The following is a 23682-nucleotide window of genomic DNA, read 5'->3' as shown; positions in this document are numbered from 1 at the left end:
GCAGTTCCCCCTGCCAGGCAGGGACCTACAGCCCCTTACATGCAACACCTTCTTTAACCCTCACGACGATCCCGCGAGGCAGGTACTAGTATCAGGCCCATTTAACAGATGAGACAGCTGAGGCTTAGAGTACATGTTTCTGTAGTGGTTCCTCCTCTTCTCTCCTTCCTTTTCCTCCTCTCCTCCCCCCCTTCTCCCTCCTCTCTTACTCCTCTTCTCTCCTTCCTTTTCCTCCTCTCCTCCCCCCTTCTCCCTCCTCTCTTTCTCCTTTTCCCCCCAGACCCCATCGTATCCTTCTGGTGCCCTTGCCTCCTCAGAAGTCCATCTACTCAGACCAGGGACTCCTGGCTTGTCACTGGTAGGAAGGACCTCGTAAGTCCTTCTTCCTATAAAATCTCTTCATCCACTACTTTGTGGATGGCCTCCTGGGTGCCTTGCGCGGGCTGGATGCAGGGGATGTGTGCTGAACAAGACAGGTCCTGCCCTCAGAAAGCTTACAGTCTATGGGAAGGAGATAGCCAGTGAACGTTCACCCCACCATTCCTGCCGAAACCATGCCCTTCTCCCCACCGCATCCAGCCACCAGCCAGGCCCGTCTGCCCCAGCTGAGTCCAGCCAGTTCCCAGCACGGCCCCGATCACCCCGGTCCAAGTCCATGGCCTCACCACTACTGACCACTGTGACCACCCCAGCTCCGAGTGCATACAGCAGCAAATGGGCAGCTGCAAGAGCTTTTCCAGATGTAAATGGGTCCTGCTAGCTGAGCCCGCGGGGGTGAGGAGCAGCCCTGTTGGCCCAGGGCCGTGGCGTGCAAGGTTGTGAGGCGGGCATGACAAGCCTGCCCTGTCGGGAGCCCGAAGACCGGGTGGCAGGAGCAGAGTGATCCAGAGACGGCTCAGAGAGGAGGTCAGAGGCCGCAGAGCCTGGCCCGCCTCAGGGGTCATGGCAGGCAGTTTGGAATTGTCTTCAGGGCCCTGGGAGCCTTCTAAGGTGGCCCGTGGGGTCTCCTACTGTCAGTCTGGCTCGGACGGAGGATGGGCTGCTGGTGCCAGAGCGGAAGCAGGCAGGTGGGTCAGAAGGCCGGGTAGCACCCAGGCCTGAAGCCTGCTGTCTTACTCAGGATCCCGTGGCTAGATGGTTGCAGCAGAAGCTGGACCAGAACCCAGCTCTCACGCTGCCATTTTGTTGGTATTTTCATGACCCCTCACTTAGCCCAAATCCTTTGTGAGGCCCTTGGCGCCTGGTGTTTTACGGTGCCTCCCAAGGAGACCGCATCCTGACCCTCAAGGCGCAGAGAGCCCAGCAGAGTTAGCAGCAAGGCTTTAACACGACTGGTATAACTACTGGTTGTTAGTGGCTGTGGGGAAGACAGTGTTGAGAGATCCCGAGGACCTCCGTGCACTCAGCACCATGGTGAGTCAGTCTGCCATGGCCATGGGTAACGGAGTCGTGGCTGTCCGTCCCCGATCCATAATGGGACACGAGGCAGGAAAGGCCCTCTTCCCTTTCCCCACCACCAGCTGGACCCCCACACTTTTGTCACTTCACCCTCCCATCAGTGACTCCACTGTCCCATGTGCTCTGAGCCTCTGTCCCCAGACTCCCCAGCGGCACCCTCTTGTCCTAAGGCCTCCTGCATGCCCAGAAAGCCAAGAGCAGGACCCAGGAGTTTTCCTGAATATATTTTTCTTCCTAGGATCTACAGTGTCCCCGAGATCTCTCCTGCACCCTGTTTTCACTCCCTGGCACGCCTGTCCACCTTGAACACTCCTTTCTCATCCCCTATACAGCATTTTCCTTAGAGCTACTGGCATCTCCTCTCCGAGGAGTGCGACCACCCCGGGCGGGACCCCCATGGAAGTGCTTAGAGCAGCAGCTTCCAGCCAAACCTTTCTGCCCACCTAACACCGCCACGTACTCATCCGTCAGCCCCGGCTTCTTTCTTAGATGACGAGCGAAACTGCTACACCTAGCATGTCCCCAGAAGTGTGGGGCAGACTAAATATTTCCCGGCCATTGCTTCTGCCTCGTGTCCTAGAAAGAAGCCGAAATCCTCTCACAGAGCACCGTGGGTGGGAGCGCGAGAACATGGAAGAGGACCAGGCCTCATGGGCCCCATCAGGCCAAGTGGAGGTCACCCGGCCTCTGGGCTCCTGGCTTCCTTCCACGGAGTCCCTCCTGCCTCGCGCCGGCCACACCAGCCTCCCAGAGCTTGCAAGAGTGCAGTTAATCTCCCAGAGTTTAAGGAGTTATTCAGAGAGGCTCAGTGAATGATGAATGTGGAAAGCATTACCAGCAAAGCACCGGGGCTCCGTGGAGCTGTTTAAAAATGCATTCTCCCATGTAAATTTCTGCTCCATCAATCCTTATGACATGTCAAACATTGCTATTGTTTCCTGAACAAATTGTACTGTGTGCCCTTCTCTGCGGATTTGTGCACGGGAGCAGAACTGCTCGCCGGCGCCCGCCGCCTGCCACCATCGCTGGGACCCAGGGCTGTTGGGGAGGCAGCTGGGCCCGCCTTGCTTCAGAGCAGAAGCCCCGTGCGGGGTGTCTGGGCGAGCATGCGTGACGGGGGTGCGGGCGCTGCTGGGGAGTGATTGAGTGAGTGCCTGCCAGCTGCCAACCTGCAGGGAAGGGCATGCAGGTGGCGGGGAAGGGGTGTAGAGGGGCCACAGGGGCTGAAACCAGGGTGGGGTGGGGGTTGCCCGAGACTGAGGGTGGGTGCAAGTGTGTGCATGTGTGTGTGAGATTGTGTAGTGGGATGGGGTCCATCTGAGTCAGACAGATTTCTGTGGGAGGCAGAAGGACAGGTATATAGTGGGGGCTGCCCGAGCCACAGGGAGAGGAAGAGAGAGAGAGAGGGCGTGTGTGTGGGGGGGAGCATGAGGATACCAGAGGAGAGAAGATGCAAGGACAGGACTTTCAGGCTCTAGAGAAGGGTGGAGGCTGTTTGCGACCGTGAGAGAGGATGGCGTCTGTCCCCAGGGAGGGGTCAGCGCTGTCAGAGTACAGCACCCGGTGGGTGGCAGTTTGGAGGGAGACCTGGGAGAAGGCCAGAGCGGGCAGAAGGCCCAGCATCCATGATGGGCCTCTGTGAGGCTCTTAAGAGGGACAGTAGTGAGGTGCAGACTTACATGATGGGGACAGTGTGTCAGCAAGGGAGGCCCTTGGTCCAGAGCAAATGAATGGAAGAGGGTGGGAGATGGTGATGGCTTGTCAGGAAAATAGGCTGGGTCAGAAGGGGGCCCTTGGGAGGGCCCCAGGAGAGGGGAGGACCTGACCACTCGTGACGTGGTGGGTCCTGGGAGTGGGCGTGAGATGTCGTGATGAGCTGGGCTGGGCACAGAGCCCTGGCATACAAGTTAAAGGGAGCACTGTATCCGGAGGGTGCTCGGCGAAGAGACCTGGGTGGGTTGGGAAGGGTGCCCACAGCCAGTCCATCTGCCTCAACCTTTAGCAGGCCATGGCCTCTCCCAGTCTACGTCCTGAGCCACATGCACATAGAAAGACCAAGCTTGGGCAGAGGTGGGGGGGCCGTATTTGAGGGCCAGGGGTCTTGGCTGAGGGCCTGCCTCCAGGGAAACCACAGCCAGAGACCCCTGCTTCCTCTGCTGATGGGCATGGCCAGAGGCGCCGGTGCCTACCCCTTCCAGGCAGAGGCGGGGGCAGAGCCGTTATGGCAAGGAGGAGTCTGCCTGTGGGGACTCATCTGGCTTCTAGAGGGCAGAGACAGTGACCTGGTAGGGGCACCCTGGATCTCATGGCTGAGCTCTCCAACTGCAGGAAGACAGCTCTCCCCCAGCCCCACCAACAGGGGCGGGGAGTGGTTAATAGCACATGAGAGCACAATTGAGTTCATATCTTGTACCTTGGCCATTTGACCTGGAACAAGTTGATTGTTGGTTGACCTCTCTGAGCCTCAGTTCTGTCTGTAAAATGGGGATAACATTGGTTCTGATCCCCCCACCACCAGGGTAGGGCTGTCAGGAAGATAGAAGGAAATATGGTGTGGGAAACACTGGGCATAGTGCATAGCTCACAGTATGTGCTCAAAGGGAGATGGAGATGGCAAGGGGCACCATCTTACCCTCCCCCTGCCCCATAGCCAAGGGAAAGATGGGCATTTCTGACTCAGGCCTGGCCAGTCTGGGAATTTGGCTATTCCCCCACTGCAGGCTCACCTTGTCTTAACCTTTGGAATTCCCCCCACCATGCGTATTTATTTTTTTCCTTTTTGTCAGCAGAAGAAAATTACACTTCTGCCAGCATTGTCCATCACGGAAATAAGCACTCGCAATGCAATTATAAAGGCCCAAATGAGGGAATTAGTTTTGCTGGTAATGCCAGTGTTGGGGAGAATCAGAGAAGATGTCTTATAAATCAGGCGCTGGACAGCAGCCAATCCCAGCCGCACCCTCTGCCCGCGTGCCAGTGGTGGGGACAGCTGCTGACCCTGCGTGAGGGCCCCTCTTTCTGAACTGCACACACTTGTGCTAGAGGAGGCTGGTGCTGTGAGCCGCCTCCGAGCTCCGTGCCTGCAGTAGGGCCCTTCTCCCCAGGAGCTCCCAAGGGCTTCTTGGTGTCCAGCCAGTGGCTGTCCCATAGACCCAAATACACCTGGCGGAAGAGGTCTTTCCCAGGACTCATCAGTTTAAAATAGCAGCCCCATCACCTGCTAGCCCCTATTCTGCTTTACTCTCCTCACAGTTGTTACCATTGTCTGAAATTAAGTTCTTTAGTTATTTCTCCCCTGCATTCTCATCTTCTCCCCTTCCCATCTGTAAGTCACATTCCAGCAAGGGCATTGGCATACCTATAACCATGACTCTAGTGCCTGGTACGATCACTAGCACATTGGAAAAGCCCAGAAAATGTTTACTGAATACACGACTAAGGATCTGGTCATTGTCTTCACGAAGGTTCTCCGTGGTGTGCCAGGTGTCCTCCATCTGCCCCTCTAGACCCACTCCATGCTGCCCTTTCCCACCTGCTCTGCGTGGGCCCCAGCAGGCTGACTGCATGCACCATTTGCTGAGTCCCCCTACTCAGGCTGCAGAGCTCAGGGGGGACATCAGAGCTTGAGAGACTCGTTGGAGAGGCTTTAAAAACATCAGCTACGCCCCCTGGGTGAGCTGAACAGCCTGGCTCTGGCAGCTCCCTGCCCACTGTGGTATCTGCTGATGGAAGACATCAGCCCCCTGGAAGGAAGGTCATGCCAGCCCTCAGTGACTGGCAGTAGAAATCCCAGATTTTGCTAAATTTGGCAAAGATCTTGACCCCTGTGCCCGACACAACGGAGGATACAAAAATGAGTTAACTAGAGACTTCTCTATCAAGGGGGGACACGGGGCATACACGGGCAGTTCTCAGAAATGGCAGATTGCACCACCTGTTCCAAAAGAGGTACAGCCAGGGGCGCCCTGGGCGGCTCAGTCGTTAAGCATCTGCCTTCGGCTCAGGGCGTGATTCCAGGGTTCTGGGATCGAGCCCCCCATCAGGCTCCATGCTCCACGGGGAGCTTGCTTCTTCCTCTCCCACTCCCCCTACTTGTGCTCCCTCTCTCACTGGCTGTCTCTCTCTGTCAAATAAATAAATAAAATCTTTATAAAAAAAACAAAAACAAAAAAACAAAAGAGGTACAGCCAAGGGCTCTCAGGTCAAGAACATTGAGCAGTCAGGGAGCTCCTTCCGTGAGCATGCATTTGGGGTGGGTCCTGAGGGCTGGGCTGGAGTTTGGATGGCAGTGACAGAATGAAGGGGTAGGTACAACCAGGTCATCAGAACCCAGAACAGAGAGGGTGCGTCATGGAGAGGTGAGTACAAGACTGCCAAAGCCAGCCAGGCCTCGACACCAGGGTGCTGGTCTGGATTTAATTCTGCAACAAAGGGGAGCCACCGAAGGTTTTTGAGCAGAGGAAGATGATGTTTGCCATTGGTTTTGACTTCTTGCCCCTGAGTAAGCAGTAAAGTGTACCAGTGTGTATCTGTGGGTAAGATTCTAGCCCTGGGAGATGGGAGTAGGTACGCAGAGACCACAGAGGGGACACCTGGAACCCTGGCTTGGCATTTCTTAGAATTCCCAGGTACAGTGTGAGAGTTGGCCAGCTGGGCCGTCCCCTTCCCCCATCCCTGTAGCTATCTGACCGGCCCATGAGACCCCGGACATCACCCTGCAGGGAAACAGAGACACTCATTCCTAGAATTCTAAAAACAACGCCAAACCAGGGTTCCAGATGAGCACTTGAATTACACTGCAGGCCTCCCCTCTGCCATCTCCGCGTACCCACTGCCATCCCCCAGGACTAGGATCTAACCCATAGGTACATGCTGGTACGCTTTACTGCTTACCAGGACTGGTCAGAAGGGACCGGGGGCAAGAAGTCAAAACCAATGGCTAACGTGGCAGGAGAGAGGGTGTTCATGGCACGAGGAGGACATGTGTCCTCTGTGCACAGACCCTGCTCACTCCCCAACCCCTCCTTCCTAAAGTGGGCCCAAGGGTCGCTGTCTGTGTGGCACTGGATTCGTTTCAGTGGTGCAGGCATGAAGGAGGCTGATTGAAAAGTGCGTGAGGAACAGAGGGGGCAGGCCCAGCAGCGCCCTCCAGTGGCCTAGCCAGCGTGGCTGAGCGGCACCTTGGCTGTCACAGGCCCGACACAGGGGCCACTTGGCCCTGGAGGTGCTAAATGGTTTTAAACATGGGGATTTGGAGGCCAGCTCTGCCACTTAGCAGCGGTGAGCTCTTGGGCAACTTTCCTACTGATGATCCTGTCTGCTTCCCCGTTGGTCGTTCGGTAAAAGCAAGGAGCAGGGGGCTGTAACAGTACCCAGCTCACAGGGCGGGGGCCGGAACGAAACCCGCGTACGTGAATGCATGTCGTGGAGGTGTGGATGCAGATGTCGCTATAGAGGACAGAGGACAGCGTGAGCCCTCCCGTCAGGCACCATGACCCCGCCGTGTCCCCAGGGAGCCAGAGCCCGGTGGGAGGAAACACGGCAGCTGACCGCTTCCTCTCCACAGCACCTTCAGGGCTGGGAGTCTTTCCCGAAGGGCCAAGCTCTAACCCAGCCTTGGGGAGCCAGGGAGGAGAGAAGGTGAGCCAGGCAGGAGAGGAAGGAATCGGTCCAGGCAGAGGGAGCAGATGGGCTGTGCCAGCCTGGCCCAGAACCGCACATGGGCCAGCCTGGGTCAGAGGTGAGGCTGGAGCTGACAGCAGAGGCCAGAGGGCAGGGCCGTGAGTGTGTGTGGAGGAGAAGGGACCATCTCCTGAGGGCACCCAGCAGCCCAGAAGGCCTTTGGCAGGGCCGCCGAGTGATGGGACTTGCTGCCTCCTCCCAGGCCCAGAGCACTTGACCTGGGCCCCCTGCCACTGGCCTGAGCCCTCTGTGTCAGTGCCAGCTGTCCCCACCCTGGCAGGGGCACAAAAGCAGCTTTTCATCTTCTTCTGATTCTGCTTCGTGCATTTGAAAGATGAAAGTTCTCCCTCCCCTCTTCACTGGGCGTACGTATTTCCTATGGTCATTAGACGGTGGCACTGAAGGACTCACAAATCTTCCCTGGTCAGCATCAGTGGCGTGGGCAGGCAGCGAGAGGCCCCAGAGGAAAGGGCTCACTGTGGGAGCCATGGCCGTGCCCAGCCCACCAGGGGAGGACGTGGCGATTGGGGCTGGGGGTTTGGAGGCCAGTGTCTCCCAGGAAGAGAAGACTGGCCCATCTTGTCACCTCATTTTCCTGGGCCTCAGCTGTTCCAGGTCCCAGGGTGGAAGGGCCTGGACAAGGGGGACCTCCAGGGTCCTTCCTGCCCTGATAGTCTGAGTGCAGTTCCACAGGGTACCCAGATACGAAGGGCTTTGTCCCTGGGGCCAGGAACCCCCTCACTTCCTGCACAGCCCAGCCCTCTCTTCCTCTCCTCCTGATCCCCTCCACACCTCCTAGCTGCTCTCTCGGATTCCTGGCCCCTTCTCTCAGCCCCTTTGCTCCATCCCCTTTAGTCTTCTCTCGTCCCTGGCTTTGCCCCATCTCTCCACCCCTTCTTCCTGGAATTCATTCATTCCTTTTCCAAGCACTCCTGCAGCAGTGGTCCTGCGCCAGGCACCGTGTGCTGGGAGGTGAGCCCGGCCTCCCTTGCTCCCCCAGACCCTTTCCTCTGACCCACCAGGACGCCGAGGCCTGAGGGGGGTGATGCTTGGTCACACAGTGACCTGCGCTGTTGACACTGGCCTGGAACTGGGGTCTTCAGGCCACGCTGACCCCTCACGCAGGGGCCTGATGGCATCTGGTCAGTTCTTCAGCAGACCAAGCTGCCCTTACTCTAGTTGAATACTGCCACACATGGTGGTGGTGATTAGTGGGGCGAAAGGGAAACTAGAGGCTCCTCCCCGCTTCTCCTCTGGTCCCTGAAACGGGAGGAGAGAGGCAGGCTTATTCTGAGGAGCTTTGTCTCCTCTCCCCTGGAATCCCCAGGTGTAAGTTCTTCTGAGAGCAAGCTCTCCCCTCGGTTCAGAAGCAGTAACACGCCGAGGCCAAGGGCGTGGCAAGACAGCACTGGCTTCAAATCCCTGTGAAGCCCTGGGGGAGCTCTTTACCTTCTCTGTGCCTCAGTTTCCTTGTCTGTAAATTGGAGGTGGTGCTGATGATAGGCCCTACCTTGTAGGGTGGTTACAGAGATAGAACGTGTGACAAGTGTGAGCTGCTCGGTAAATGGCAGTGGTCGTGAGGAGTGGCTCAGGGCACCAGGGAGGGTCTGTCTGGGAGTCAGTCCTGCCAAGGAGGGTGGGTTCCATGGCTCGGTGTCATCTCTGTCACTTACTCGACATGCATCCCTAAGAACCCGTCATGTACTCGGAGCCTGGCCGAGCAGAAGTCTGTACACTGTCTGCCAGAACACACAGTGGGGACGTTGAATGGGAATCTGGCACAGAGGCTGCCCTCAGCCCCAGAAATGGCTTCTTTCTGGGTAACTGAGATCTGAACCCTTCCCTTGGGTCCTTAGGTGTAGAAATCTATTATTCACTTATCTGCCTTCCTCAACTAAGTATACCGAACACAAACGTCTCTCACACATTCAGCTGTATCATAACATGGAATTTAATAGATTTCACAGAATCTAGGAACTTGAAAGAGAACCTCAAAAAATACTTAATACGAAGATACGGAGGGCGGGAGAAGTAGAGGTTGGTAAAAGGGTATAAACTGTCAGCTGTACGATGAATGAGGTCTGAAGCTCTAATGTGTAAGATGAGGACTACGGCTGCTAACACTGTATTGTAGAGTTGAAATTTGCTAAGAGAGTAGAACTTAAGTGTTCTCAGCAAAAAAAAAAAAATGGTAAATAAGGGAGGTGATGGTTGTGTTAATTAACTCGATGGGGACATCCTTTTATAGCGTACACGTATAAAAAATCATCACATCGCACACTTCAGCTATGTTACCGTTTCATTTGTCAATTATACCTCACTAAAGCTAAAAAATAAAAGTAATGAAACATATTTTTATTAGCAGAAACTCTGTCCAATCACAGTCTTATGGAGAAGCCCTGAATGTAAAGCAGATGTCCCCAAGGTCAGCCCAAGGCCGTTGCTCCTGGCACGTGGCAGCGGGCTGCTCCAGGGCAGTGAGTGGCCTGGGAAAGGAGCAGAGTCCCGGTGCCCGGCACACAGCGCGTGCTTAATAAGGAACGAGCGAACGAATGAATGGTGTCATTTCCCCTACACTGTAGACTACGGCCATGCTGAGAATGAGGCCGAAGCCGGAAGTCCCACCCACAAAAGCCAAACCTCCGCTGAAAACTGCCCTTGTCCTGGCGAGGGCAGGAGATGGAGCGGGGCCCCACTGGGATGGCCTGAAAAAAGGAACCACAGGCTAGGAGTCAGGATCCCTGTTTCTGCCTCCCTTTGCTCATAACCCGGCTTGTGACCTAGAATGGCCCTCACCGGGGTCAGGACCTCAGTTTTGTGATCTGTGAAATGGGTGGAAACGTCTGTCTCCCTCATCATGTGGGATAGTTGTGAGGATAAAATGAGGTCATGATAAACATGAATGGTCTTTGAAAATGTAAAAGGCGGGACGACAGGACAGGCTGGTGGTGGTCACCGTCATTGCCACTGTCATCCGCGTAAGGCAGGCCTCTCCTCCTCCCCTGTCTCTTTCGACTGCAAGTGGCAGAAGCCAAGCTGGACCAGACAGGATAAAAGAGGTCTTGCCGGACTCACAAACCAAACTGAGGGTGGAAGGAATGTCAGGGGCAGGACTCTAGAATGCCTCCCCCCCCCCCAAAGGGCCTTTCCCATCGGGAAGCACATCAGATGTGGAGGCTTTGGGGACTAGGAGAGAAGGACTGGAAGAATCCACCAGATGGTGGAACCCACTTCCACCTTTGTTTGCAATACTTTGCAAACCTACACGTTGGGACCCAAAGTCACAGGTCCAAAACCTCTCCCCCAAGTCCTCTGAGCCTCTGCAGAGCATAAGCCTGCCTGACAGGAGCCCAGAAGGGGTGGTTTCCCCAGGTTAGAGACCTAGGCGGAAGACCGATCCTCCAGAACTGTGCTCCCCACTGTTAATAGCGCTTGGTGCCTGCGGGCACCCATACTGAACAACGCACCTCTAGAAAATTCAGCCAGAGGAGTTGCTTGGGAGGACCAGGGATTGGCCATGGACATTTTCCGGTGAGATCAGGAGGCTTGCTGGGTCTGGCAGCAACGACTTCTTGTTCTCACCTTTGCAGGCAACAGACAATGACGTGGGCACCTTCGGGGAAGTCAACTACTTCTTCAGTGATGACCCTGACCGGTAAGACCCTGCCCCGGCACACCCCCACCCCCACCCCAGCAGTGGCACTGTGCTATTCGCAAGGTTCAGGAAACTTCTCAGTGCCCAGGGAGGGTGCCATGCCACCATGGCTAGAGCTCTGAGTGGGAAGTCAGAACCCACGGACGCCACTGCTGCCGTGGCCCTAGCCATAGCACAGTCTTGGTCAAGTCCTCTAAACTCTCTGAGGCATCATTTCTCTGACCCTCAAAAGACAGCCTTTAGCTTTGGAAATGAAGCAGTTCAGAAACGCTAGTGACAGTGCCCAGTGAAGGCCAGAGCAGCAGCTAGCATCTGGGAACCCTCGCTGTGTGTCAGGCTCTGTGCCCAGAGCTTTCCACACATGATCTGATTTCATCCCCACAAGTGCGGGAGGAGCGCAGCACTGGGCACTGTTATCATCTGCGCTTTGCAGGGGAGGAAACTCAGAGAGGCTGAGTCATTTGCCCAAAGTCACACAGCTGGTAAGCACTAGGGCCCGGCCTCTGCACATGGTCTTCACCACCAGGACACATGGCGTCCAGCAGGAGAGGGCCCACCACGTACCTCGGCCATCGGGTGGGTGGCTTGTCTCACTGCCCAGCCGGTGCCACCTCGCCCTGTCACCCACATGGCTCTGGGCCATCTCTTTCCCTGTCCTCAGTTAAGCCGAAGGTGAAACCCTCTCATTTTTAACATGTTCAAAAGCCAAGTTGAAGTCAGACAGCAGGTGTGCCTCTAAAAACGAAGTGTCTGATGCATCTGGAAGCTCGACAGGCTGAGGAGGAGAGGGGCTGTCGGCTTGCATTCCGGGGAGGGATCGGGAAGAGACAGACATTGTTAGGTGCATCTGGCCATTCTCGGCCACTCCGGATGGAGCCTCAAGAGGGGAGGCAGGAGCCAGCAGCAGCAGGCATGCACAGGGCACCTCTACGCCTCAGGGCACCCGTGTCCACACGGCCTTGTCCTGATCAACTTAGGTTTTCTTATCTCTTCCCATATTCTTTCCTGGTCTTGGAGCCAGGACCTTTCAGGCTCAGAGGCTGGCAGCTGTGGAACCAGATCCGGGCATACGTGTGCCAACTTCCAACTCGAGCGAGGCTCCCGAGGGGCTGCTCAGAGGAGGCGGGTGGAGGGATGGTCTCGCTGGACCTTGGTCCTCCCCAGGAGCCAGTTGCCAGGCTCTTAGCCAAGGCTGTGCCCTGGAGCAGAAGACAAGAGCTCTCTCCCGAGAGATGACCAGCCAGCCCTCCCCTAGCTACATGCTTTACCATCCACTTAAAACGTTTTGGTGCAAAACCATCGGGGACGGCAGAATTCTGACCATCATTGTTCCCCAGCATGAAAATGCCTACGGTAGGCAGGAGCTCCTGTTCACGGCGCAGGAGGGTCAGTCTGCCTGAGTTTCCTCTTTGACGAAATCAACCTGCTCCTGCCCCCTCAGTACCTGACTGTTCCACCCCCATGTGGTCCTCACCCCCGCCCACCACCTCCCACCCCACTCCCCGTTAGAAATAGGTGCTCTTCTGATTCAGGGCAAGGGAAAAGATGGCAGATTTCTGACCTCATTTGTGTTTATCAGCTCGGGCAAGGACAGGCTGGTAAATACAGGCCTTATCTATGAGCTGCCTCACCCCAGGGTCCCTTTCTCTCCCCCGTCCTGCCTGACACAGGTTCTCTCTGGACAAGGACACAGGACTCGTCCTGCTGATCGCCAGACTGGACTATGAGCTCATCCAGCGCTTCACCTTGACAGTCATCGCCCGGGACGGGGGTGGTGAGGAGACCACCGGCCGGGTCAGGATCAACGTGTTGGACGTCAACGACAACGTGCCCACCTTCCAGAAGGATGCCTATGTGGGGGCCCTGAGGGAGAATGAGCCTTCCGTCACCCAGCTGGTGCGGCTCCGGGTAAGATGCCAGGACATCCTGCAGTCCAGCCCCGCTCCCACGCTCCCCTCTGCACCCTCGGCCTGCCACTGCCCTGTGGAAACTGCCACAAGAGAGGCCAACCTGCCATCCACCAAAAATTCAGCCCCGATTTGTGTCAGGCCTCTGAGCACTCCCTCGTGTCCCGGGTAACCGAGTGGGGCAAGTGTCTGGGTCAGCTTAAATTTCAGGTCACTCTTCAGCAAAGGGATGTCCTCCCCCCCCTCCTTTGGCAAACGCCAAGCAGGATCTCATAGAAGGACCCCCATCCAGGCCCCTTGGTGGCTGCTTGGAATCTGGAACTGCCCCAGCGAGAAGGAACCAGAGACCATGGGGCACCACCCATGTCCCAGAAGGGGAAATGGGAGGGGAGAGGCAGTTCCCAGGGCACAAGGAGGCAGTGGAGTAGTAGAGCTGGGGCCAGAACTCGGGACCCCACACTCCCAGTGTCCTCATGCAGTGAGTTCCCCCCCCCCACGCATAGTAACTCTGACCAGAGACTTCTTGATGTCCTCACTCCCCTCCCACACTGTGCCCACCCAGAGTGACAGGACCCAGAGCCTCCCTTTAGAACTGGATTCTGAAGGAGGCAGGGATGAAGGCAAGAGACCAGGAGTGGGCACAGGGGGAAGCAGGGACGGCAGAATCCACCCACCATGCCGTCCCGCCCCACTCAGCTCCCGGTACACCAGAGTGGTGGGATGCCCTAGGAGGCTCTCTGGGAACAGAGACCTCTGAAAAGAAGTGCATTCATTTAGTCACTCCAGAAGACCGTCAAGGGGAAGAGGGATCTCTGACCTCATTCCAGGGCATTCCCCCCACCTTGCATTCAGGCCATGTGCATTTATTTGACACCTACTGTGTGCGAAAGATTGTGCTAGACTGTAGGTATGCAGCAGCCATCAAGAAGTGTAAGGTTCCTGCTGGCACAGAGCTGACGGTCTGAGGGAGGCGAGCAGAAACGGAGCAGGAAGCCACAGTTGGGTGCGGAGGGACTAACGGGGTGCCCAGCACAGGGCCTACCTGGTCTGGAGGTCAGGGAACGTCTCTGTGGGTGGGGTGTTCAAGCTGAGACGGGAGAGTCTAGGAGATGGTCGTGCCTGGGATGGCGGTGACCCTCTCCGTCCTCGGGGTAAGCCCCGACCTTCCCCCTTTCCCCTAGGCCTCCAGCTGACCTTCTAGACTCCCATGCTGCCTCCACACCCCGACATGAGGTGTGTTTGCGGGGAGCCAGAGGGCAGCATCCAGCTGAGGGGCAAGGAAGGCCCGGATCACCCAAAGCAGGGACCCCGAGGGGGCCAGTGCTCCCCTCCCACCCACCCTCGTCCAGCCCCCGCCTCTGAGGGCTCACGGGCCCTGTCTGCACTCTTGCTTCCAGGCAACGGACGAAGACTCCCCTCCCAACAACCAGATTACCTACAGCATCGTCAGCGCTTCCGTCTTCGGCAGCCACTTTGACATCAGCGTGTACGAGGGCTATGGAGGTAGCGTGCTGGGGAGGAGGGCTCAGCCCAGGGAGGAGGGCGGCGGGCCAGAGCAGGGCTGCACGCTCACGCCTCTCTTTGGGGGGTGGCCATCTGTCTCCCAGACACACCTGGACGACCCAGGGAGCTGCCCCACAGCCCATCAGCTGGGGCGAGCGACACAGGCCTGGGATGGCCCTTCTGCAGGATCAGCTCCATCTTTCCTGGGTCTCAGGCCGTGGGCAGCCCCGCGTCTGATACTTCCACTGTCTGCAGGGCCCCTCGTCCTTACCCAGGCCGCCCGGCCAGGTCCATAAGGTAGAGGCTTGTCAGCGTGCTTCCTGACCCCCTGGGCGGGCTTCAGCTGCCTCGCAGGCGGCGGCCACTCCCCGCCTGGCCCGGGCGCAGTCCCAGACTCCGCGCCTTGCCCCGCCAGCCCGCTGTGACTCCTGACCCCCAGACCCCAGGCAGGGAGTAGCAGCAGCAGCCTTCAGCTCCAAGATCTTGAGACCACTTTGTTTTTCAGATGAGGGGCAACAAGGGCCCAGAGACAGGGAGTGACTTGCCCAAGGTCATACAGCAAAGGGGTCCGACGACACTCGTGTGATCTGGCTCTTGGTTGCCTCTCCAGCCTCTTCTTTCAGCCCTTCCGTCTCCCTTAGGGTTCACTTCCATGTCTTTGCAGAGTCTGTTCCTCCTGCCAGGAAAACCCTTCCTCCCTATCTCTTTGCTCTGCCTCCCTTTGGCCTTTAAGTCGATAACCTCCGGCTGGCTTTAAGGGTTCATTTGGACACCCCCTCCTCTGGGAAACTTCCCGAATGCTTGAAGATGGGTTAGGTGCCCCCAAGGCAGAACGGATGCGCTTTGGGTGACTCTGAGTCCAGCACTCCCTCCTCCTGTACCCCACAGTTAGGTCAAGGAAACGTGGTCACGGAAATTGCAATCCTGGCTCCAGAGGCTAGAGCCTGATGTTCTCTATAAAATCTGTGCCCCCCCACACACACACTTTAAAGACCTGAAGTGTCTTTGCCCACTGGCACAGCCTGGCCTCTTCTTGACTAGACCCACCAAAAGCAATGCTTTTGCTTCCATTTTCTGCATAGAAAGTGGTGATTTCATATTGTCGTAATGCCCTGGCAGACCACCTGTGACCCCCATGCGGGAGCCGATATGCCTTCCCTCCCCAGGCAGGAGAGGACCCGTGGGAGGGTTCAGGCACATGCAGTGGTGGGGACTTCGGGGTGGGGGGCATCTCTCAGCTCCCCCCAAATCCTTCCTCTCCACCTCTGCCTGCCTCTGGCTGTAGGGGTGTCTTCACCACCTTCAAGCAGAGTTCTGACAGTAAAGTCGGCAGCACCTGAGTGTCCCCCCCAAAGGGTCTAAGCGGTGCCCAGAGCAGGCTGCTGGACGGAATGGGCATGGAAACCCCAGGGTAAAGGGGACAGAGGCCATGGGAGGGAACGGGCAGGGCTACAGGAGACTGAGGAAGGAGCTGCCATCTGCACCCCACTGTTGGCATCACCCCAGCAGCCCTGAGGCTGGGCAGTAAGTGGGTGAACTCTGTGAGTATCTGGAGGGAGAATTGGTAAGAGAGCAAACTAGAGAGCCTGAGGCATGACCCCATCCTCCAAGCAGCTTCCAGACTGAAGGAGAGGGCCAGATAAGTGGGTGAGACAGACAGACAGATAAGCAGGCCATAGCACCTACTGGGGAAGAGACGGGGCTCTGGATTCAGACAAACCTAGGCTCAAGTCCCACCTCTATCAAGGTGCTAGCTGTGTGACTTTGGGCAAGTTATTGAGCCTCTCTGAGCTTGGTTTCCTCACCTGTCAAGCAGTGCTTACACACCAAAATAGTCAACGCTTGCCGTGCTCAGCACTGTGCCTCACACATATCAGGCTGTCAGTAAACCGAAGTCCAGACCATGAGGCTCCAGAAGTTCAGAGTAAGGGGCGGGGGAGGAGGCAGGGCTGGCCAGCCCGCGCCTACCACACCCTCTCTGCCCAAAGGAGACCCTGGCTGGATGGGCATCCGAAGTCTGCTTATACGGGGCCTTGGGCCCTGTTCCTGTCATTTCAGTGATCAGCGTGAGCCGTCCCCTGGATTATGAGCAGATACCCAACGGGCTGATTTACCTGACAGTCATGGCCAAGGACGCTGGCAACCCACCTCTGAACAGCACTGTCCCCGTCACCATCGAAGTGTTTGTAAGTACTCGGGGGGTGCTGGTCTTGCCCTTTCAAGATAAGGGGTGGTGAGTGCTTCCCAGAGTGTTGGGGGCCCTGCCTGAACCCAGTGGTGTCAGACTGTGTCCCTACCTCCTTGGCTGTCCCCGCAGCTCTGGGAGTCACCCAGCAGACTGTCCCAAAGGCTGCACCCCGCAAACTTCTGCCAGTGCTGCGGCGGCCAAGCTGCCTCCTAGCTCAGCCGGGGAGGTCAGGCCCTGGAATGTGAGAAGAGCCCCATCATCCTGCTGTAACTTCATTAGGGGGACTCAGGATGCCTGCTGATGGGGAACAGGAACTGGGGCTCAAGCAGGAGGAAATGTCGTGGGATTCCCTCATTTAGAGCCATACTTTGTGATGTTTAAGGGAATTACGGAGAGGTCATCTCTCTTCTGTCTTGTCCTCTCTCTATATCCCCCTCTTCCTTTTTTCTTTCCTTTGTCCGGTCCTCTGAGGATCTAAAGGGGCCTGAAACCAAACCACAGCTTGTCTGACATGAATGTCAAGCACACGTTAGTGCTCTCCATGTCTGAAATTATCAGTCACGGTCTCCATCTCCACGCTGGTTCATTTGCCCCATGCCGTGCCCCTCGCGATCCCAAGGATGCAGAGCATGGTCCGACCGGGCACCAGTGGGCCTTTCCCCACAGTGCATGCACAAGCATGCCCCCCGCCCCCGCCCCCATCTCATAAAGGCTGCTGCCTGCAGGAGCGAGTGAATGTGTGTTGATGGAAGAGTTAGGGCGTTATAGGCTCCAGGAGGATTAGATCAGATTGTCAGGTTAGGAGATATGCCGTGGTCTGACATACAGTCAGGAAAATCCCTTCCAGAGCAGGCATGCTGGGTGCCTTCCTGTCCCACATGGCTTCACCAGCAGCCTCTGGCACCGGCCTACACCTGGCTTTACCAAGCCCCGTCCTCTCAGCCCAAAGCAGAGGCTCCAGAGCCAGCTGCCGAGTGGGACAGTCCTTGTCCGGGCAGGGAAACTTTCTTGCTTGCTGCACAGGAGGGCTGGCAGTGACGAGGTGGGTGGTGATGCCCTGGGGGGGCCCTGCAGGTGGGCATGCGGGAACAGGATTTAGGGGTGGCGTTGGAGGGTGAGGCTGTGAAGACCCAGCAAAGGGACGGAGAGTCTGGGACCCCACAGGTTTCAGGGAGTGGTAGGAGGCTGGGGAGAGTGGGGGGCTGGGAAAGAGAAGATCCACGGGAGCCTAAACACTCTTCCTTTTATCCACAGCCCCCCGCTTTGAAGCACCGAGGTGGGGGGCACCAAAGAACCAGAGTGCATTCCCTGCCAATCATGACCATGTCTTGGTATTCTTCTCCACGAGACCCCAGCCCTAGTTTACCAATCTTGATTAAACACAGCCCCCAAAGCGCCCCAGTCCTGGTCATGCTCCTATGCCCGGGCAACCCACCCATCATTGTCAACCAGCTGGTGTTCTCTGCTCAGGCACGGTGGCTTTTGCCTGTGCGCCAGGTGCGGCAGTAGGGCTGGGAGGTATGCAAAGGTGTCTGTGAAACCTGCCCCCCTCCTCAAAGAATGGAGGAAGGAACATAGTTTTGGAGATGTGTGGCTTTGACACCCGGCTCTGCCACGCTCTAATTCCGTGACTTGCGGTCCTTAACTCTCTGTCTCTCTGAGCCTCAGTTTCTTCATCTGCAAAATGGGGATAATCATGGTACTGCGTCATGGTGTCGTTGTGAGGATTAAGTGAGATCACGCAGGTGGTACTTGGCACCTGTAATGTTGGCTGTTGTCGCGGCTGATAAGACAGACGTGCATACCATCGGCAGCATCTGTGCTCCAGGCTATCTCCACTATACATGGGAATTCCAGAGAACTCAGCCAGAAAGGAACTCGCTCTCAGTTTGGGGGAAGCAGATGAGGGAGAGGGTGAGAAGAGGGGAGGTGTTGGGAAATAATTGAGGTGTTCTACACCAGCCCAGGGATGGACAGGCAGAACTGGTCACATGGAAGTTAAAACTTCTTGAGCGCCACTAACATGTCAGGTGCTTTCACATTACACAGTCGCTCCCAATCCCATGCCACAGATGAGCCAACAGAGCAGGTCCGGGATTCCCAGTGCCTTCCTCGCTCACTGGCTAGTAAGTGGCACTTGAATTTGCTTCCAGTCCTAGTAAGCTAGGATTTGAATCCTGACCTGATTCCTGAGTTCACATCCTTTCCACTACAGTCCTAGGCCTGAAGCCTTAGAAATCCCTATCTTCCTGTGATTGAGACCAGTGGACCTCAAGGTTCATGTGAATCTCCTGGAGATCTTAAAATGCACATTCTTATTTAGTGAGTCTAACAAGGGCTGAGGCTACGCATTCCCAACAAACTCCAGCCAATGTTGATGCTTCAGGTCAGGGGACCACACCTGGAGTAGCAAGGCCTTCACAGGTCTGTCCCAATGGGATCTTGAAACCCAGGGACTGCCCCAAACCCCAGCTTCCCAGCCTGTGGCTCAGGGAAGGAACCCAGAAAGGGCCTCTTTCTCCTTTCGCCTCAGCTTCTCCAGGGGAGCCCGCGCAAGCAGGAGGAGGGTGGCCAAGGAGCCAAACTAACTCTTCATTCACTGTGGATAAAAGAGTGGTCAGCAGCCTTTGCCTCCTTCCCTGAATCCAGACAGCAGGGTCTCCACGTGCAGGGGTGGGTGGGGGCGGGGATCCACTCTGCCTGGAGCTACCGGAGCCCAGCAGAAAGGGTCCTTTTCAAATTCCCTCAAAGCTGTCCTGCAGATCAGCAGGGGCCCCCCAGCTTCCCTCCAGGTGTGCTCTGGCCCTGACTGCAGGGAGGAGGGGATGAGGGGTCTGGCAACAAAGACAGGTGCCACCTTGGCTGTGAGTGAACATCTCTCGAGCAGGGCTTTGGGATGGTGTAGTCAATTGTGTCTAAGGACCGCACTTGAAAAGGTCACCGCCTTTGGGTTGATTTTGCACGTGGGTGATTTTTAAGTAGCTGTCACGTGGCTAAGCTGCCTCCTCCGTCCACCGAAGGGATTTTCTCTCAACTGAGGGCGGGGAGGCGGGGAAACCCAGTGAAGATGAGAGATGAGAAGTTCATGGCAGCCCTTCCGGCACAGGTTGGGGGTGGGGAGAGGCAGATCAGGGCAACGAGGCTCCTGGAGGAAGAAGGGGCGAGCGAAAGGGGCCAGGTGACTCCTGTTCACCCACTGCTTGTTGGTTTTTAATAAAGAAGTCAAACTTGGTTTGTAGATTTCCCATTAGGGGACAATAAGCTTTTGTAGAGGGAGCCGCTGAGTTAGAACTAATAGCGAATGCAGTGCCAGGACCCAGGGAAATATCACCGCTAATAAGTTTCTGCCTCGTGCTCTGTCACTGACATTCTCAGCGCCATCTCGCGCAGCCAAGCAGAAGGCTTAAATATATACGTATATGGGCCCCTCGCACCTGCACCAGGGGGATGCCCTGGCACGCTGTCGGGACCCTGGATGTCAGGAGAGTCTTCACGCTGCCAGTTCTCTGAGGCGGAGGGCTCTGGTGTGCAGCCCAGAGCCGGGGGACAGGCTGGGGAAGGAGAAGAGCAGCATTCCCTTCTGGGCACCCGCAATCCAGCAGGATGGGATTCTCTAAAGTTCCAAGGCGTGGACGGCCAGCTGTCGTGCCTCCCTCTCTTTCATTGCTGCTCAGCTATAAGTAACACCAGCAAAGGGGGCTTCTATGGGAGTCTTCTCCTCAACGAGCTCCTGGGTCCATGAGGAAGGAGGCCCCGTGAGAGCACGTGCCATGAACACTGCAGCCTGGAGACTCCCGTTGGCCGCCACCCCCAGGGCTTCCAGGGGAAGAGGAGAAGGCTCTGAGTCAGGGGGCCAGTGGGGCTTCCTCCAAGAGGCGAACAGGAAGAAATTCATGTTGACTGATCACAAAAAGCAGTGGGTGAGGACCAGAGTCTTAAAGGGTGTAGAAATTGCGCCGAGTGTGGAAGAGGGAGACAGAGGAACAGGGAGAGCAGGAGGAGGCCGAGGCTGTGCCGGTTCAGCCCCTCGGCCTGCACCAGCCCCTGGCCACTGTCCCTCGGACCTGGTCTCTGGTGGAGGCTAGGCAGGGCGAGGGACTGCTCAAGAACCAGAGGTGTTGGAGCTGGAAGGGAGGGTGGGCCAGGGTTTGCCCCGGTGGGTGTTGGAGCCATGGTCTTATGTGTGCAGAGGGGCCTGGAATTCGGGCTCTGGGAGCCACCTGACCCCGTCTGCCCACCACTGCACACTTCAGGGCCGGGGTGTTCCTTTCTCCCTTCACTTCTGGTGGGGAGGGTCCTAGAACCTTCCACCGTCATCTTGGGGAGCTGGGAGGGAAGTTTCGAGTGGGCACCCCCAGCATGGAGGATGGTGAGCTGATGGAACAGAGTACGTTTGGAGCAGCACTGGAAGACCAGTGGGAGAGCAGGGAAGCTGGGAGTATAGGCAGCTCCACCTGCTGCCCTCCTTCTCCATCTTCCTGGCCCTTACGTGTCTCCCCAAGGCCTGTCCTCCCTCCCCGAACTGTAGCCCAGCCAGGGGAGCACCCAGCCCCCTCCCCCGTGACACCCCACCTGGCTCTGGTTGTATGCCAGGGCCGAGGCTCCTCCGTGCCAGCCACACCCAGCCTCCCCTTGGGCAGCTGACCAGCCCTGACGGCCTCCCTGGCTCCAACAACCTGTCTGTTTCCCTTCCATCCAGGACGAGAACGACAACCCGCCCACCTTCAGCAGGCCTGCCTACTTCGTCTCGGTGGTGGAGAACGTCATGGCAGGTACGGGCCCCAGCGGGGAGGCCGTTAGGCCAGGAAGCCAGCAGACACACCCATGACAAGCCCAGTTATCCGCCAGCCAGCAACTGTTTACAGAGCACCTACTATGTGCAGGCACTCGGCTGGGTACTGGGTCCCCACTCTCCTTCGGCTGCAGTCTAGCAGGGGAGAGAGGGGTCACTGACCAGTGATGGAACGGGCTTGACTAAGCGAGCGTGTACAGAGTACTGAATCACAGTGCTGTGAGACCAGGCTGGCCTATGTTCCTATGTGAGAAATAGAAGGGGACACTCGTCTCACAGCCATGTCTCTGGTGGCAGGGCCCAGCTTGCAGACCCAGGACCACCAGCTCCACATTTGTGTTCCCGGGGACCCGCTGTGTCCTTGGGTCAGGCTGACAGCTCACCCTTACATCCAGAGTGGACTATTCCAGTGGGGCAAACCCCCAGATTAGGAATCGTTGCATCTGGAGGGTGACCTTCTGTGGTACCATGGGACTTTCCTGGTGTCTGACGACTTCCTGGGTGGGTGCCAGGCTGTGCCCAGCCCACCCTTCCCTGTGCCAGTCAAGCATCTCCTGGAGAGGGTCAGCGCTGAAGCAACCCCTTGCATTCCCCACCGTCCCCGCGGCCTCTGGTAGGCGAGGCCTTCACCACGGCGCTTAATGCTCTTCTACTTCGTGCTTAGATAAAGGGTGGATCAGGGCCCATGTACCTGTCCCCCTGCTCAGGGTAAGACTGAGAGTCGGAGGCCCCACACTCCCCGGAAGGAGCCAGAATGACCTGCCTATCTCACAGCCCCCTGCCTGGCCCCTGATACCCACGGAACTATTGATTCATCCACACAGTAGTAACCCCCGTCTGTGGCTCAGTGAGAGCTGCCGTGGGCCTGCACCCTGCATGCTTTCCCCCGGGGTCCCCACCAACAACCCCATAAGTTGGCTTTCTAGGTAGACCCATTTGACAGAGGAAGAAGCTGAGGCTTAGTTGCCAGAGGTCCCCTGGGATTCCAGCCTGGCCGCCATGACTCTAGAAGTCCACACATTGAATCTCCTCAGTGTGGCCGTTAGGTGGCCGTGGGAGACAGGAGGGGGCTGGAGCCCACAGCCCAGCAAATGTGGCCTCAGGACAGGCTACTCTCAGGGTCTCCGGCGAAGGCCGCTGGAAAGGCTGGTCCCCTGACCCAGGGTTTCACAGAGATGGACATGAAGGTGAGGGCCTTAACTAGACATTAAAGAGAAAATAAAAACCCTTATAAATTCCCGCTTGTGAACAAGATGAAACAAGACCAAAATCGAATACGATAAACGTGGGATAATTTAATGTAGGCTTCGTTTCTTTTTGACTCAGAGTCAAAGCTGCTCAATCTGAGTGTATTTTCTCTGGCGAGCAGCCAGAGGGAAGTGGGGGAGAGCAGTGGAACACTCTCTGGGGGGAGGGGGTAAGAGTGGCAGGTGTAATCCACCCCAGGCTCCGGGACCCCCTCCCATGGAGCCTTGTCCCCATGCAGCCCAGGGAGCTCTGGTGTTGAGCCCACTCTCATCCCTGGGTGCCCCAGGGGCAGGCTTCCTGCTCCTGGACCCTGGTCAGCAGGAGGTCCCAGGGCCTGCTCCCAGGGCCGGAAGCTGCGAGCCTACGGTGAGCATCCCCCCCCACCCTTGTCTTCCGGAAGGAGCCACAGTGCTGTTCCTGAACGCCACGGACCTGGATCGCTCCCGGGAGTACGGTCAGGAGTCCATCATCTACTCCTTGGAGGGCTCCTCCCAGTTTCGGATCAACGCCCGCTCAGGTGAGCCCCCGTGGTCCCCATCCTCCCCACCTCAGGCCGACTCCCCCGCCCCGGAGCCAAGTTCTCCCTCCCTTTCCCAGGAAGCTCTCGTCTGGAGCATGCCGGCTTGGAGCACCTGGGTTCATCCTGACATATGACCTTGAGTGTGATTAGTGATCTTACCCGCCCCCCTAAAAAAATTGGGATATGAATGTATCCACTGAAGGATGCCTTTCAATGGTGAAGAGCCTGTTATGTTTAAAATGTGTTCCGTTTTACAAACAGCTGGCTAACATACCACCCCACGGGGGATCTCTTTCCTCAAGCCTCCACGTCCCCCTCCGTCAGCTGCAGGCGTATTTCTTGAACCCTGGCTCCTCTTCTTAACACAGCGTGTGCCTTGGTTTCCCCCCTGCAGAACAAGGATGGTCGTGTTAGGGGTGGAGTGTGGAGCACGTGTGTTGTTAGAGGGAGCACTCCGAGAGTAGTTCCTGGCACCCAGCAGGTGCTGACACAGTGATGTCTTCCTCATCATTCCCTTTGGTCTTTTTCACCAGGGGCTCCTATCCCCGGCCCCCGGCTCAGTCAGTGGAGCTCTTAGCTTTCTTCTCCTTTCTCTCTGTGCCTCCCTCCTGATCTCTCTCCCTTGAAGGTCGGGGGGAAGAGGGAGGAAAAAAGCAAGAAGAGACCCCAGGTCAGAAGCTGGGAAGGAATAGGAGGCCCCTGGACATTCATTCATACATTCATTCGGTG

General features: G+C 57.0%; 1 protein-coding gene across 1 annotated transcript in view; it reads left to right on the top strand.

Moving 5' to 3' along the window:
* LOC103668017 (cadherin-23) overlaps window positions 1-23682 on the top strand; it is a 264181-nt gene that overhangs the window by 217251 nt on the left and 23248 nt on the right. Inside the window, exons 14-19 of the mRNA XM_040624110.1 lie at window positions 10731-10795; window positions 12466-12703; window positions 14100-14205; window positions 16264-16391; window positions 21093-21165; window positions 22834-22950. Coding sequence (XP_040480044.1) covers window positions 10731-10795; window positions 12466-12703; window positions 14100-14205; window positions 16264-16391; window positions 21093-21165; window positions 22834-22950 — 727 coding nt within the window. The remainder of the gene's footprint in view (window positions 1-10730; window positions 10796-12465; window positions 12704-14099; window positions 14206-16263; window positions 16392-21092; window positions 21166-22833; window positions 22951-23682) is intronic.

This window comes from Ursus maritimus, unplaced genomic scaffold, assembly GCF_017311325.1.
Source record: "Ursus maritimus isolate PB19 unplaced genomic scaffold, ASM1731132v1 scaffold_7, whole genome shotgun sequence".
Classification (NCBI taxonomy): Eukaryota; Metazoa; Chordata; class Mammalia; order Carnivora; family Ursidae; genus Ursus; species Ursus maritimus.
This window is presented reverse-complemented; position numbering and strand designations above follow the sequence as displayed.